Source organism: Nomascus leucogenys, chromosome 10 (assembly GCF_006542625.1).
Source record: "Nomascus leucogenys isolate Asia chromosome 10, Asia_NLE_v1, whole genome shotgun sequence".
In the NCBI taxonomy this organism is placed as follows: Eukaryota; Metazoa; Chordata; class Mammalia; order Primates; family Hylobatidae; genus Nomascus; species Nomascus leucogenys.
The window spans coordinates 66987962-67001233 of record NC_044390.1 but is presented as its reverse complement, the minus strand read 5'-3'; the positions used below and the strand labels follow the sequence as shown (position 1 = coordinate 67001233).

Below are 13272 nucleotides of genomic sequence, written 5' to 3'. Positions count from 1 at the left end.
AACACCTATAGCTATGTGTTCACACTTGTGTTTATTTTGAATGTATTACTGTCATATTTCTGGGAAAATAATTACGTGTTTAGGATTCATGCCATCAGAACCTTAGACATGGAGACAGACATTTCTTTTGCTCAAGTATATAAAAGATAGTCCTGGAATTTTCTTTTTTTATTTTATTTTTTGAGACAGTCTCACTCTGTCACCCAGGCTGGAGTACAGTGGGGCAATCTGGCTCATTGCAACCTCTGTCTTCCATGTTCAAGTGCTTCTCTAGACTCAGCCTCCAGAGTACCTGGGACTACAGAAGCCAGCCACCACACCCAGCTAATCTTTGTATTTTTAGTAGAGACAAGGTTTCACCATATGGGCCAGACTGTTCTCTGAACTCTTGACCTCAAGTGATCTGCCCACCTTGGCCTCCCAAAGTCCTGGGATTACAGGTGTGAGCCACCTTGCCTGACCCCTCTTCACTAGTTTTTAATTTACATAATGAATTCTGATTTTGAACCCACGTATTGAGTTTTTCCATTTAGTTACTGTATTTTTAGCCTGAGAGTTTCTGTGTAGTTCATCATAATTTCTGTATGTTGATTGTCCTTCTCATTTTCTTCATGCATTGCTTTTATGATTTCTTGAAGTTGTGTCTTAATTCAATGAGCTTCCAACTTTTTGGGGTGGTGGTGGTGATGGGGTTTCACTGTGTCCCCCAGGCTGGAGGGCATTGGTGCGATCTTGGTTCACTTCAACCTCTGCTCTCCAGGCTCAAGCAATCCTCCCACCTCAGCCCGGTGAGTAGCTTTGGTTGTGTCCTCTCCAGGTTTTTGCTTATACCTTCTGAATGCAAGTTAATTTAAGCGTGTGTGGATATAATTTGAAGTATGTGCAGAAGTGCATTAATGGATAAGCCCATGATTTTTTTTTTTGAGACAGAGTCTCACTTTGTCGACAGGCTGGAGTACAGTGTTGCCATCTCAGCTCACTGCAACTTCTGACTCCCAAGTTCAAGCAATTCTTTTGCCTCAGCCTCCCAAGTAGCCGGGACAACAGGGGTGTGCCAAAAAGCCCAGCTAACTTTTGTAGTTATAGTAGAGAGGGGGTTTCACCATGTTGGCCAAAATTGTCTCAATCTCTTGATCTCATGATCCGCCCGCCTCACCCTCCCAAAGTGCTGGGATTACAGGCATGAGGTAACGCATGTGGCCAAGCCCATGGTTTATGTAGAAAACACACCATTTGCTATATATATATATATAAATATATATATATATATATAAAATTTTATTATTATTATTTTTTTTTTGAGAAAGTCTTGCTCTGTTGCCCAGGCCCGCACTGGGGAGGTGCCTGGGGCCTGTCCAGTGACACAAGGTGTTCTTCCCTGCCCAGCGCCAGCCCCTGGAAAATGGGCTCCTCTGACATGGAGGTGTCCAAACCCTCCTGTGATTGTGTGGGCCAAAGGGATCAGGAGACAGAGAGAGAGCAGTAAAAAACCTGAGACAGAGAAAAGAAGAATGAGAAAGGCCCATAACAGATGGCAACATAGAAGGTGGGTGGGGGATTTGCCAAGAGACAGCAAAAGTGAAAAAAAAAAAAAGATAAGATAAGAAAGCAGGAGGAGAAAAGCTACATGTACAGAGAGATGAAGGACAGCAAGGTAGGGAGAGAGGCAGCAAAGAGGGAGGCTCTTCTCCATCTTTGTGAGGGAGAGGAGGAGGGATTTGGAGCCAGGGCAGACAGAGCAGAGTGGTGCTGGTGGCAAGGAGAACTGAGGGAGAACCACAGCGGGGAGGACACCTGGGAATCTGGGGTGCCAGAGAGTGGGGCCGGGGGGTATAACAAGGAAGAGAGAATTTAACAGGGAGAGCAGAGGATGCGCAGAGATGGGAGAAGAGGTGGAAATCTATAGAGGTTGAGGACAATCTAAAGATTGGGGAGAAGGAGCAGCAAGAGGTTAAATGAGTTGTGGAGATGGAGCCTGGCTAATTTTTGTATTTTTAATAGAGACAGGGTTTCACCATGTTGGCCAGGTTGGTCTCAAACTCCTGACCTCAGGTGATCCACCCGCCTCGACCTCCCAAAGTGCTGGGATTACAGGCATGAGCCACTGCATCTGGCCACCCATGTTTTCTTGATTGAAAAAATTTGCTTATATCGTAGTTCTACAGCTGACCCTCTTTCCCTATTTTCTTTTTTTGTTTGTTTGTTTGTTTGAGACACAGTTTTGCTGTTGTTGCCCAGGCTGGAGTGCAATGGTGCGATCTCAGCTCACCGCAACCTCCGCCTCCGGGTTCAAGCGATTCTCCTGCCTCAGCCCTCCTGAGTAGCTGGAATTACAACCATGCACCACCATGGCTAGATAATTTTTGTATTTTTAGTAGAGACGGGGGTTTCTCCATGTTGCTCAGGCTGGTCTCGAACTCCTGACTTCAGTTGATCTGCCTGCCTTGGCCTCCCAAAGTGCTGTGATTACAGGCCTGAGCCACCCCGCCTGACCTCCCTGTTTTCAAGGTCAGTAGCTGTGTGTTTACACTTCTGCATTTATAAACGTTACTGTAATTTTCTTTTTTTTTTTTTTTTTTGAGACAGAGTTTCACTCTTGTTGCCCAGGCTGGAGTGCAATGGCGTGATCTTGGCTCACCGCAACCTCTGCCTCCCAGGTTCAAGCAATTCTCCTACCTCAGCCTCCCAAGTAGCTGGGATTACAGTCATGCACCACTACGCCCAGCTAATTTTTTTGTATTTTTAGTAGAGATGGGGTTTCTCCATGTTGAGGCTGGTCTCAAACTCCCAACCTCAGGTGATCCGCCCACCTCGGCCTCCCAAAGTGCTGGGATTACAGGCGTGAGCCACCATGCCCGGCCCTACTGTAATTTTCTTGTAAGAAGAATTAAATGTTGAGAGTCAATAGCATCAGAACGTTGCAAAAGAAGTTTCTTTAGCCCAGGTATGTGAAAGATGCTTCTCTAATTTTCAAAGAGAGAGGTGATAAGACCAACCCTTTCCATTAGCCCTTCTGGGCCCCCATGTAAGAATCCAGACACACCTTCTCACTCATCTCAGACCTTCTCAGGGTAACTCGATGAATATGTCCACACTCTGAGGACATCACAGTTAAATCTAAAGCAGGTCATGTCAGTGCCTGGCAGGGAACCCTCCACTGGCTTCCAGTGTTCCCCAGGACGAAAGCCCAACTCCTCACTGTGGCTCCACAGCCCTGTGTCCGGGGCCCCTGCCACTGTCCAGCCTCCTCCTGGGAGCTTGCCCTCATCTCATGACTCCCTCTGCCCCAGTCACATTTGCTTATCTCTTTCCCCAAACATCAAAACCCTTCCTATCTCAAGTCATTGTCCCTGCTCTTACCCTGTGTCCCTAAATGATCACGGCCCTGTCCCTTTCTTCTCCTTCAGGTCTGGGTTCAGAGCTGTCTCCCAGGCCCGCCCACCCCCATCTGAAGTTCCCTCTGCCCGTCAGTCTCTATCATGTTACTCAGGTTTTATTATCTCTATCACATCAGAAACGCTTTTTTTTTTCTTCCTCAAACAGAGTCTCACTCTGTCCTTCAGGCTGTGAGTGCAGTCTCATGATCTTGGCTCACTGAAACCTTTGTCTCCTGGGTTCAAGCGATTCTTGTGCATCAGCCTCCCAAGTAGCTGAGATACAGGTGCGTGCCACCTGCCACCACACCTGGCTAATTTTTGTATTAGTATTTTTATTTTATTTTATTTTATTTTTAAGTCTTACTCTGTCACCCAGGCTGGAGTGTAGTGGCACGATCTCGGCCCATTGCAACCTCCACCTCCCAGGTTCAAGCGATCCTCCAACCTCAGCATCCTGAGTAGCTGGGATTACAGATGCCCACAAAGCCCAGCTACTTTTTGTATTTTTAGTAAGAGACAGGGTTTCACCATGTTGGCCAGGTTGGTCTAGAACTCCTGACCTCAAGTAATCCACCCACCTCGGCCTTCCAGAGTGCTAGTATTACAGGCATGAACCACCATGCCTGATCCAATTTTTGTATTTTTAGTAGAGACAGGATTTCACCATGTTGGACAGGCTGGTCTCGAACTCCTGAGCACAAGTGACCCTCTCACCTCAGCTTCCTAAGTAGCTGGGACCACAGACACACAGACGTGCACCACCATACCTTCCTAACTTTTTGTATTTTTGTAGAGATGGGGTTTCACTATGTTGCCTAGGCTAGTCACAAACTCCTGAGCTCAAGCAATCTACCCACCTCGGCCTCCTAGAGTGCTGGGGTGACAGGCATGAGCCACCGCACCCAGCCTTTGTGTGGGGTTTGGTTAGGTCTGAGTCTGTGCCCTGAAGGGGAGCTTATCCCAGCCCAGCTTCCCACTGCTGCAGCTTGTGTGTAGACTCCTCCAGTAGGGGAGTGGGAGTTTTCTTGTAGGAGTTTGTCGTCCCGGGGCAGTGGGCAGCAGAGGGGACCATATTTCCGAGGCTAAGTTCTCCTTTGTATGTGTCGTTGTGTTATGGGGAGGGGGTGTGTTGATTCTGAGCGATAAACAACATATTTCTAACATTCAGGATTGACTTCTAAAGACTCTTGGTACATGAGGAAGAAACCCGGAAGTGGAAGAGGAAAGCAAAGGAGTCAGGGATGGCTTTTTCTCAGGTGAGATGATATTCTCAGGTGATTGTTCTGTCTCCTTCCTTTCAGAAATGCTGGGGCCCAGAGTTGGGAATCTTCTCTGAGTCTGAAGCATCCTGCCTGACAGGTTTGCTCGCACTCACCCATGCCTTCCCTCAGTCCCTCTCATCTCACTTAGATTTTATCTCTTGTGATTAAGTGACTTGAAATTGGGAAGAGGCTGCATTGGGCATGGTCCTGGAAAGGGCTCACACCCAGACATGGATGGAGACGGGGTGAGGGTCCCATGGTGTCAGTGCTGTTGGGCAGCAGGAATTGTTCAGGGGCCACATCTGGATGCACTGTCAGCTCTCTGTGGACCAGGATTACAGCAGTTGCCAATGGAAGTCACGTATTAATGTGCACAAAGTACGTGGTAAATTCTAGAAAAGGAGACCAATAATAGGAAATCTTCTCTGCCTGACATTATAGTACATTTTTAGGTAATTGAGTGAGTTACTGTGTTTCTGACTCAAAAAATCTTACTAATTAGAATGGAAAGTTCATACATAGATATGAATGATACAAGAATGATCCTATTATTATTTTAAGAATATGAAATCAACCTAAATAATAGCAGGAGATTCATTAAACCATTCTTGGCACATTAAGCTCATGGAGACTGTGGTGTTCCTGTGAAGAGGCTTGTGAAACAGGTGTTTGTGGTAACAATGGTTACAAATTTTCTCAAATATGGCAGTGGTACTTCTTTTTGATCTTAGAGGTTAAAGCCATATTCTTATTCCACCTATTACTATTATTATTTTTTTTTCTGAAATAGAGTCTTGCTCTGTCACCTGAGCTGGAGTACAGTGGCATGATCTTGGCTTACTGTGCCCTCTGCCTCCCAGGTTCAAGCCATTCTCTGTCCTCCAGGCCAGGCAGTTAAAAGGGTAATTGCTTCATCTAGGATGGGGCATTTCCTGTTTCCCTAGATCTGATGAGATTCCACCCACCACCAGCTGCCAAATTACCCTTTTCCAACAAGATGAGATTCCTCTTCAGTTAAACAAAACTTGCTACTATTTTTTTCTTTTTTTTTTTGAGACGGAGTCTCACTCTGTCACCAGGCTGGTGTGCAATGGTGATTTCTCAGCTCACTGCAACCTCCGCCTCCCAGGTTCAAGTAATTCTCCTGCCTCAGCTTCCCCAGTAGCTGGGACTCCATGTGTGTGCCACCACGTCCAGCTAATTTTTGTATTTTTAGTAAAGATGTGGTTTCACCGTGTTGGCCAGGCTGGTCTCAAACTGCTGACCTCGTGATCCACCCATCTCGGCCTCCCAAAGTGTTGGGATTACAGACGTGAGCCACTGCGCCCGGCAAAACTTGCTACTTTTTATTTTTTTATTATTTTTTTATTTTAATTTTATTTTTTTTTTGAGACAGAGTCTCGCTGTCGCCCAGGCTGGAGTGCAATGGCACGATCTCGGCTCACTGCAGGCTCTGCCCCCCGGGGTTCATGCCATTCTCCTGCCTCAGCCTCCCGAGTAGCTGGGACTACAGGGGCCCGCCACCTCGCCTGGCTAATTTTTTATATTTTTAGTAGAGACAGGGTTTCACTGTGTTAGCCAGGATGGTCTTGATCTCCTGACCTCCTGATCCACCCGCCTCGGCCTCCCAAAGTGCTGGGATTACAGGCGTGAGCCACTGTGCCCGGCCTACTTTTTATATTTTTAAAACCTTTATATGTATATGCATACACATCCCCACACACATACACACACATTTATACATACATACATATGTACACACACGTATATATTTTGAAAATCTTTTATATTTTGAAAATCTGGGACAAATAGCAACCCTTTGTATTCACATCTAGTTTTTTTTGAGTCTGTGTAGGTTTTACTATTTTGTGAATATTTACAAAATGGATTTTTGTGCTTTGTGTAATTTTACTTTCATGTATTTTATTTTATTTAGAGACAGGGTCTCGCTTTGTTGCCCGGGCTGGAGCGCCCCGGCATGATCGTAGTTCACTGAAACCTCCACCCTCAGGGTCGAGCCATCCTCCCACCTCAGCCTTCCAAGTAGTTGGGACCACAGGTGCCTGCCACCACGCTTGGCTAATTTTGTTTTTTCTTTTTTGAGATGGAGTTTCTGTTGCCCAGGCTGGAGTACAGTGATGCAATCTGGGACCGTGGCAACCTATGCCTCCCAGGATCAAGCCATTCTCCTGCCTCAGCCTCCCACGTAGCTGGGATTACAGGCATATGTCACTGCACCCAGCTGATCTCTTACTGTGGATGTTGTCATCTTTGAAGACATCACTCATGCTCTGTAGCATCTAGATACTGAATGTCGCTTGGTGTGTCCATAAGAGTTTCAAGCATCTCTGTAACAGGAACTCTGCATTGATTTTTTATTTATTTCTTGTATTGTTTACAAGCATAAGAAATTCATACTGAGAGAATGTTATTGCCTTCTCAAAAACTATAATCAAACAACACTGGGAAGACATCATGTGGTGAAAAATCTCTTACTTGGATTTGTCAGAACATTCACTACAATTAAATCCATGCTTTCCCCTCTCTTCTTCTCATTTCCTGTAAAGACAGGAAGTCTTCCCATAACCATTTGGTTAAAATGTGTTTTCATTTCAGGGTCTGTTGACATTCAGGGATGTGGCCATAGAATTCTCTCAGGAGGAGTGGAAATGCCTGGACCCTGCTCAGAGGACTCTATACAGGGACGTGATGTTGGAGAATTATAGGAACCTGGTCTCCCTGGGTGAGGATAACTTCCCCCCTGGGGATGTGCCCTTGTGGATCTTTGTATTTTCTCTTGTTTCTCTTGGAAGCTGCATCCTTGCTTGACTAAAATGGAAGCTGTATTGATTTTGAAATGAAAAGCTTCATGATGTAGCATCTGGACTTTCACTGTTCCCTTTGTTTAGATGTTCTGCGTTCTTCATGATACCTCAATATGGGTTCCAGAACTAAAGTAGACATAAAACCTTATGGCAAGCTGGGCACGGTGGCTCACGCCTGTCATCCCAGCACCTTGGGAGGCTGAGCTGTGTGGATCACTTCAGGTCAGGAGTTCGAGACCAGCCTGGCCAACATGGTGAAACCCCGTCTCTACTAAAAATACAAAAATTAGCCGGACGTCGTGGTGCACGCCTGTAATCCCAGCTCCTAGAAAGGCTGAGGAAAGAGAATCACTTGAACCCAGGAGGCCAAGGTTGCAGTGAGCCGAGAACACAGCGCTGCACTCCAGCCCAGACAACAGAGCAAGACTCTGTCTCAAAAAAACAAAAACAAAACCTTATGGCAGACTTTAAACATATCCAGTTCCCTGTTTGCTTCTCCTGTGCTTTCGATTCTGTAGTTCTTGGAAGAGAGCTCAATGTCCACATATTACATGTTACAATGCTCCCCACGCATTCAGAAGGAGGCAGTCAGTGGAGCAATTAGTGAAATATTTTCCTAGATCCATCTGTAATGTCTTCTTTCCTACAGAAACATAGGGCTGGGACTCTAGAAAAGCTCCAGCACTTCATGGTCCTTTCTTTTTATAAGCAGGAGTCTCTTTCTGACCTGCTATCTCCATGTTGGAGCAAGGGAAAGAACCCTGGACTGTGGAGAGTGAAGTGAAAATAACAAAAAATCCAAATGGGTGGGAATGTATTACAGGTGTAAACGCAGGTAAGAGCTCAGATGGGCAGAGTGGAAGCTCCACCTTCAAATAGTGTGTGGGGAAACTCTCTGCAAGTGGGAGAATTCTGTGGCAAAAGAAAAGTTTCAATCGTGAGATCTCTGAAGGGACATCTTTCTTTGCCCTCAATTATCCCTCTGCTCTTTCCTTATTTATTTCTTTTCTTTTCTTTTTTTTCTTTTCTTTTCCCTCCCTCCCTCCCTCCCTCCCTCCCTCCCTCCCTCCCTTCCTTCCTTCCTTCCTTCCTGTCTTATAAGTACTGCGCGCTAACCGATTGCACCACTGGAGCCACTCCTTCCTTCCTTTCTTTCTTTCTCTTTCCTTCCTTTTCTTTTCCCTTCTTTCTTTCTTTCTTTCTTTCTTTCTTTCTTTTCTTTTCTTTTCTTTTCTTTTTCTTTTTCTTTTTCTTTTTCTTTCAACAGTTTCTTTCATCCAGGCTACAATGCAGTGGAACGATCTTGGCTAACTGCAGCCTCTGCCCATCGGGCTCAAAGGATTTTTGTGCCCCACCTTTCTTGGAAGCTGGGACTGCAGGCGCTCACCACCATGCCCAGCTCACTTTGTGTTTTTAGTAGAGCTGGGGTTTCACCATGTTGGTCAGGCTGGTCTCAAACTCCTTATCTCAAGTGCTTCACCTGCTTTGGCTTCCCAAAATGCTGGGATTACAGGCGCGAGCTGCCATGCCCAACCACTGTTATTATTTTAAATAGTTTTGTCTTTTAGTTCTTAGTAAACATAAGTGGTTTAAACATGATTCCAGTGTGACTATAACAACCACGTTAGTGTCCATTCCTTTCAGTATGCAGAAGTGAAGTGTGTTGTATTGATATATGGGGACAGGTTATTGTTGCAGGTATGTTAAACATCTTAAACTTATAGCACAATAATGAAGCTTAAAATTTCCATAACCTGGCCAGGTGCAGTGGCTGACACCTGTTATTCCAGTAATGGGATGCTGAGGTGGGCAGATCGCCTGAGGTCAGGAGTTCAGAACCAGCCTAGGTAGCATGGCAAAACTTCGTCTCTACTAAATTTACAAAAATTAGCCAGGCACAGTGGCGGGCAGCTGTAATCCCAGCTACTCAGGAGGCTCAGGAAGGAGAGTCACTTGAACCTGGGAGGTGGAGGTTGCAGTGACCCAAGATCGCACCATTGCACTCCAGCCTGGGAGACAGAGCAAGGCTCCATGTCAAAAATAAAAATAAAAATAAAAAAATTCCATAACCTGCAAAAACTACTTCTTCTCCAGTAGAAATTTTTTTATTTTTGTCAGAGTTATTTTTGTGTATGTTGCATTTCTGTTAACATATATGTACAGTGTTTTTTCATACCTTTTCATTTTTAATAATATGAAAAAAGTTTAGTTATGAAGAAAAGGTATACATATGCGAGTTTCTGTATCTGTCCTTTTATTAATTAATTAATTTATGTATTTATGAGACAGAGTTTTGGTCTTGTCACCCAGGCTGAAGTGCAGTGCTGCAATCTCAGCACCACAACCTCTGCCTCCCGGGTTCAACCAATTCTCCTGCCTCAGCCTCTCGAGTAGCTGGGATTACAGGCATGCACGACCACACCCAGCTAATTTTGTATTTTTATTGTTTTATTTATTTATTTATTTTTGAGACAGAGTTTCACTCTTGTTTCCCAGGCTGGAGTGCAATGGTGCAATCTCAGCTCACTGCAACCTCCGCCTCCCAGGGTCAAGCAGTTCTCCTGCCTCAGCCTCCTGAGTAGCTGGGACTACAGGTGCCGGCCACCATGCCTGGCTAGTTTTTTGTATTTTTAGTAGACACGGGGTTTCATTGTCTTAGCCAGGATGGTCTAGATCTCCTGATCAGCATGGTCTTTATCTCCTGACCTTGTGATCCACCCACCTCAGCCTCCCAAAGTGCTGGAATTATAGGCGTGAGCCACCACGCCTGGCCTAATTTTGTATTTTTGGTAGAGACAGGGTTTTCTCCTTGTTGTCCAGGCTGGTCTCGAACTCTTTTTTTTTTTTTTTTTTTTTTGAGACAGAGTCTTGCTGTCGCCCAGGCTGGAGTGCAGTGGCACGATCTCGGCTCACTGCAAGCTCCGCCCCCCCCGGGTTCACGCCATTCTCCTGCCTCAGCCTCCTGAGTAGCTGGGACTACAGGCGCCCACCACCTCACCCGGCTAATTTTTTGTATTTTTAGTAGAGATGAGGTTTCACTGTGTTAGCCAGGATGGTCTGGATCTCCTGACCTCGTGATCCGCCCGCCTGGGCCTCCCAAAGTGTTGGGATTACAGGCATGAGCCACCGCACCCGGCCGGTCTCGAACTCTTGATCCCAGGTGATCTGCCTGGCTCGCCCTCCAAAAGTGCTGGGATTATGGGCGTGAACCACCACACCCGGCCTACCAGTTTTTTTATTTACCTTTACTGGAGAACTTTGTGTATGTTTGTGGGTTGGAGTTACTCTTTAGCCTTCTGTCATTTATTTATTTTGTCTTTGAGACACAGTCTCAGTCTGTCACCCAGGCTAAAGTGCAGTGGTGTGATCTTGTGTCACTGCAACCTCCACTTCCCAAGTTCAAGTGATTCTCCTGCCTCAGCCTCCCAAGTAGCTGAGACTACAGGCGAGTGCCAACATGCCAGGCTAATTTTTTGTATTTTTTTTTTTAGCAGAGACAGGATTTTACCTTGTTAGCTGAGATGGTCTTGATCTCCTGACCTGATGAATCTCCCACCTCACCCTCCCAAAATGCTGGGATTACCACACCCTACATGTCTCAAGGTTTTTAAAACATTTTAGTGCTATTAGATGGCTTCAAGTATTGCAAGATTTTTAGGCCGGGCACAGTGGCTCATGCCTGCAATCCCAGCACTTTGGGAGGCCGAGGTGGGCGGATCACGAGGTCAGGAGATTGAGACCATCCTGGCTAACATGGTGAAACCCCGTCTCTACTAAAAATACAAAAAATTAGCCGGGCAAGGTGGCGGGCGCCTGTAGTCCCAGCTACGCGGGAGGCTGAGGCAGGAGAATGGTGTGAACCCTGGGGGGCGGAGCCTGCAGTGAGCCGAGATCGCGCCACTGCACTCCAGCCTGGGTGAAAGAGCGAGACTCTGTCTCAAAAAAAAAAAAAAGGTATTGCAAGATTTATAGTAGAGTCCCTAAACATCCTTTGTTTAATAAGATTGGTCAGCCTGCGGTGATGTTGATGATGAGATGCTCCTGTTCCTGTCTCTGTCATTTCACTGTTAGAAATAGCTTAGACTGACTGGCCACGGTGGCTGACGCCTCTAATCCTAGCACTTTCAAAGACCAAAGTGGGTAGATTGCTTGAGGTCAGGAGTTTGAAAACAGTCTGGCCAACATGGTGAAACCTGGAATGTACTAAATGGCAAAAATGGGCCAGGCGCAGTGGCTCACACCTAAAATCCCAGCACTTTGGGAGGCTGAGACAGGTTGATCACTTGAAGTCAGGAGTTCAAGACAAGCCTGGCCAATATGGTAAAACCCCATCTCTACTAAAACTACAAAAACCAGCTGTGCATGGTGACATGCGCCTATAATCCCAGCTACTTGGGAGGCTGGAGCAGGAGAATCACTTGAACCCATGAGGTGGAGGTTGCTGGGAGCTGAGATCATGCCACTGCACTCCAGCCCAGGCAACAGAGTGAGACTCTGGGCTGAGTAGGGAGAATCACTTGAGGTAGGAGAATCCTGCCAGTACACTCCAGCCTGGGTGACAGAGCGTGACTCGATCTGAAAAACAAACAAAAAAGGAAGTAGCTTAAACTGGGAAGCTTAAGACACAGAAATTTATTTCTCATTAATTTGGAAAGTGGGAAATCCAAGAGCAAGGTGCCAGCCAAATTGATTCCTGGTGAGAGCCTTCTTCATGGTTTAGCCCAGCCATCTTCCTGCCGTGTCCTAATATGGTGGAAAGAGGAACAGGCAGTGAGCTCTTTAATGTCTCTATAAATGCACTAGTCCTATTCATGAGGAGTCAACACCCACGACTAAATTCTCTCAAGGTCTGCATCTGCAGGAACATCCTATTAGAGAATACCACATCTACCAAAGCTTATTCGAGAAGTAGTTATTTATCTTATTTTATTTTTTTGAGATGGAATCTTGTCTTGCTGCCCAGGCTAGAGTGCACTATCTTGGCTCACTGCACCCTCAGCCTTCCAGGTTCAAATGATTCCTGCCTCAGACTCCCAAGTAGCTGGGATTACACGCACCTGCCACCACGCCCAGCTAATTTTTTTTGTATTTTTAGTAGAGATGGGGTTTCACCATTTGTTCCAGGCTGGTCTCGAACTCCTGACCTCATGATCCACCTGACTCAGCCTACCAAAGTGCTGGGATTACAGGTATGTGCCACCATGGCTGGCCATTAGTCAATTCTTATTCCTTATAATTCTGTGTATTTTCTTCACCTCATACTTCAGAAGGTAGTGATGTTAACATGTATTTCAGTTCTTATGTTGTGTACTGGTGGTAACTACAAGTTATGACTTTTTTCTTAAGAGGGAATTGTTTAGAATTCTGCAGGCAGTATAAATTGACTTATTATTTTCTTCCTTTTATGAGTTTTCGGTATGTGGTATTCAATATAACTGATACAGTCCCTTCGTTAATGTCACAAACTGCCACTGGGCACAGTGGCTCATGCCTGTAATCCCAGGACTTTGGGAGGCTGAGATGTGTGGATCACATGAGTTCGAGATCACAGGAGTTCACAGGAGTTTGAGACTAGCCTGGCCAACATGGTGAAACCCCGTCTCTATTAAAAGTATAAAAATTAGCTGGGCATAGTGGCGTGTGCCTGTAATCCCAGGTGCTTGGGAAGCTGAGGCAAGAGACTCGCTTGAACCCAGGAGGCGGAGGTTGCAGTGAACCAAGATTATGCCATTTCACTCCAGCCTGGGTGACACAGTGAGACTCCATCTCAAAAAAATAAAAATACAAAAAATTTTTTTAAAAAAGTCA

General features: G+C 45.8%; 1 protein-coding gene across 2 annotated transcripts in view; it reads left to right on the top strand.

Annotated features, from left to right (window-relative positions):
* Positions 1 to 2810: 2810 nt before the first annotated feature.
* LOC100582059 (zinc finger protein 320) overlaps positions 2811 to 13272 on the top strand; it is a 28427-nt gene continuing 17965 nt past the window's right edge. Inside the window, exons 1-4 of one of the 2 annotated variants that reach the window (XM_030821257.1) lie at positions 2811 to 2944; positions 3544 to 3661; positions 4546 to 4633; positions 7256 to 7382. In XM_030821257.1, coding sequence (XP_030677117.1) covers positions 4619 to 4633; positions 7256 to 7382 — 142 coding nt within the window. In that variant the 5' untranslated portion in view covers positions 2811 to 2944; positions 3544 to 3661; positions 4546 to 4618. Of the gene's footprint in view, positions 2945 to 3543; positions 3662 to 4545; positions 4634 to 4997; positions 5025 to 7255; positions 7383 to 13272 lie in introns of those variants that run through there. The other variant, XM_030821256.1, reaches the window with a different exon arrangement.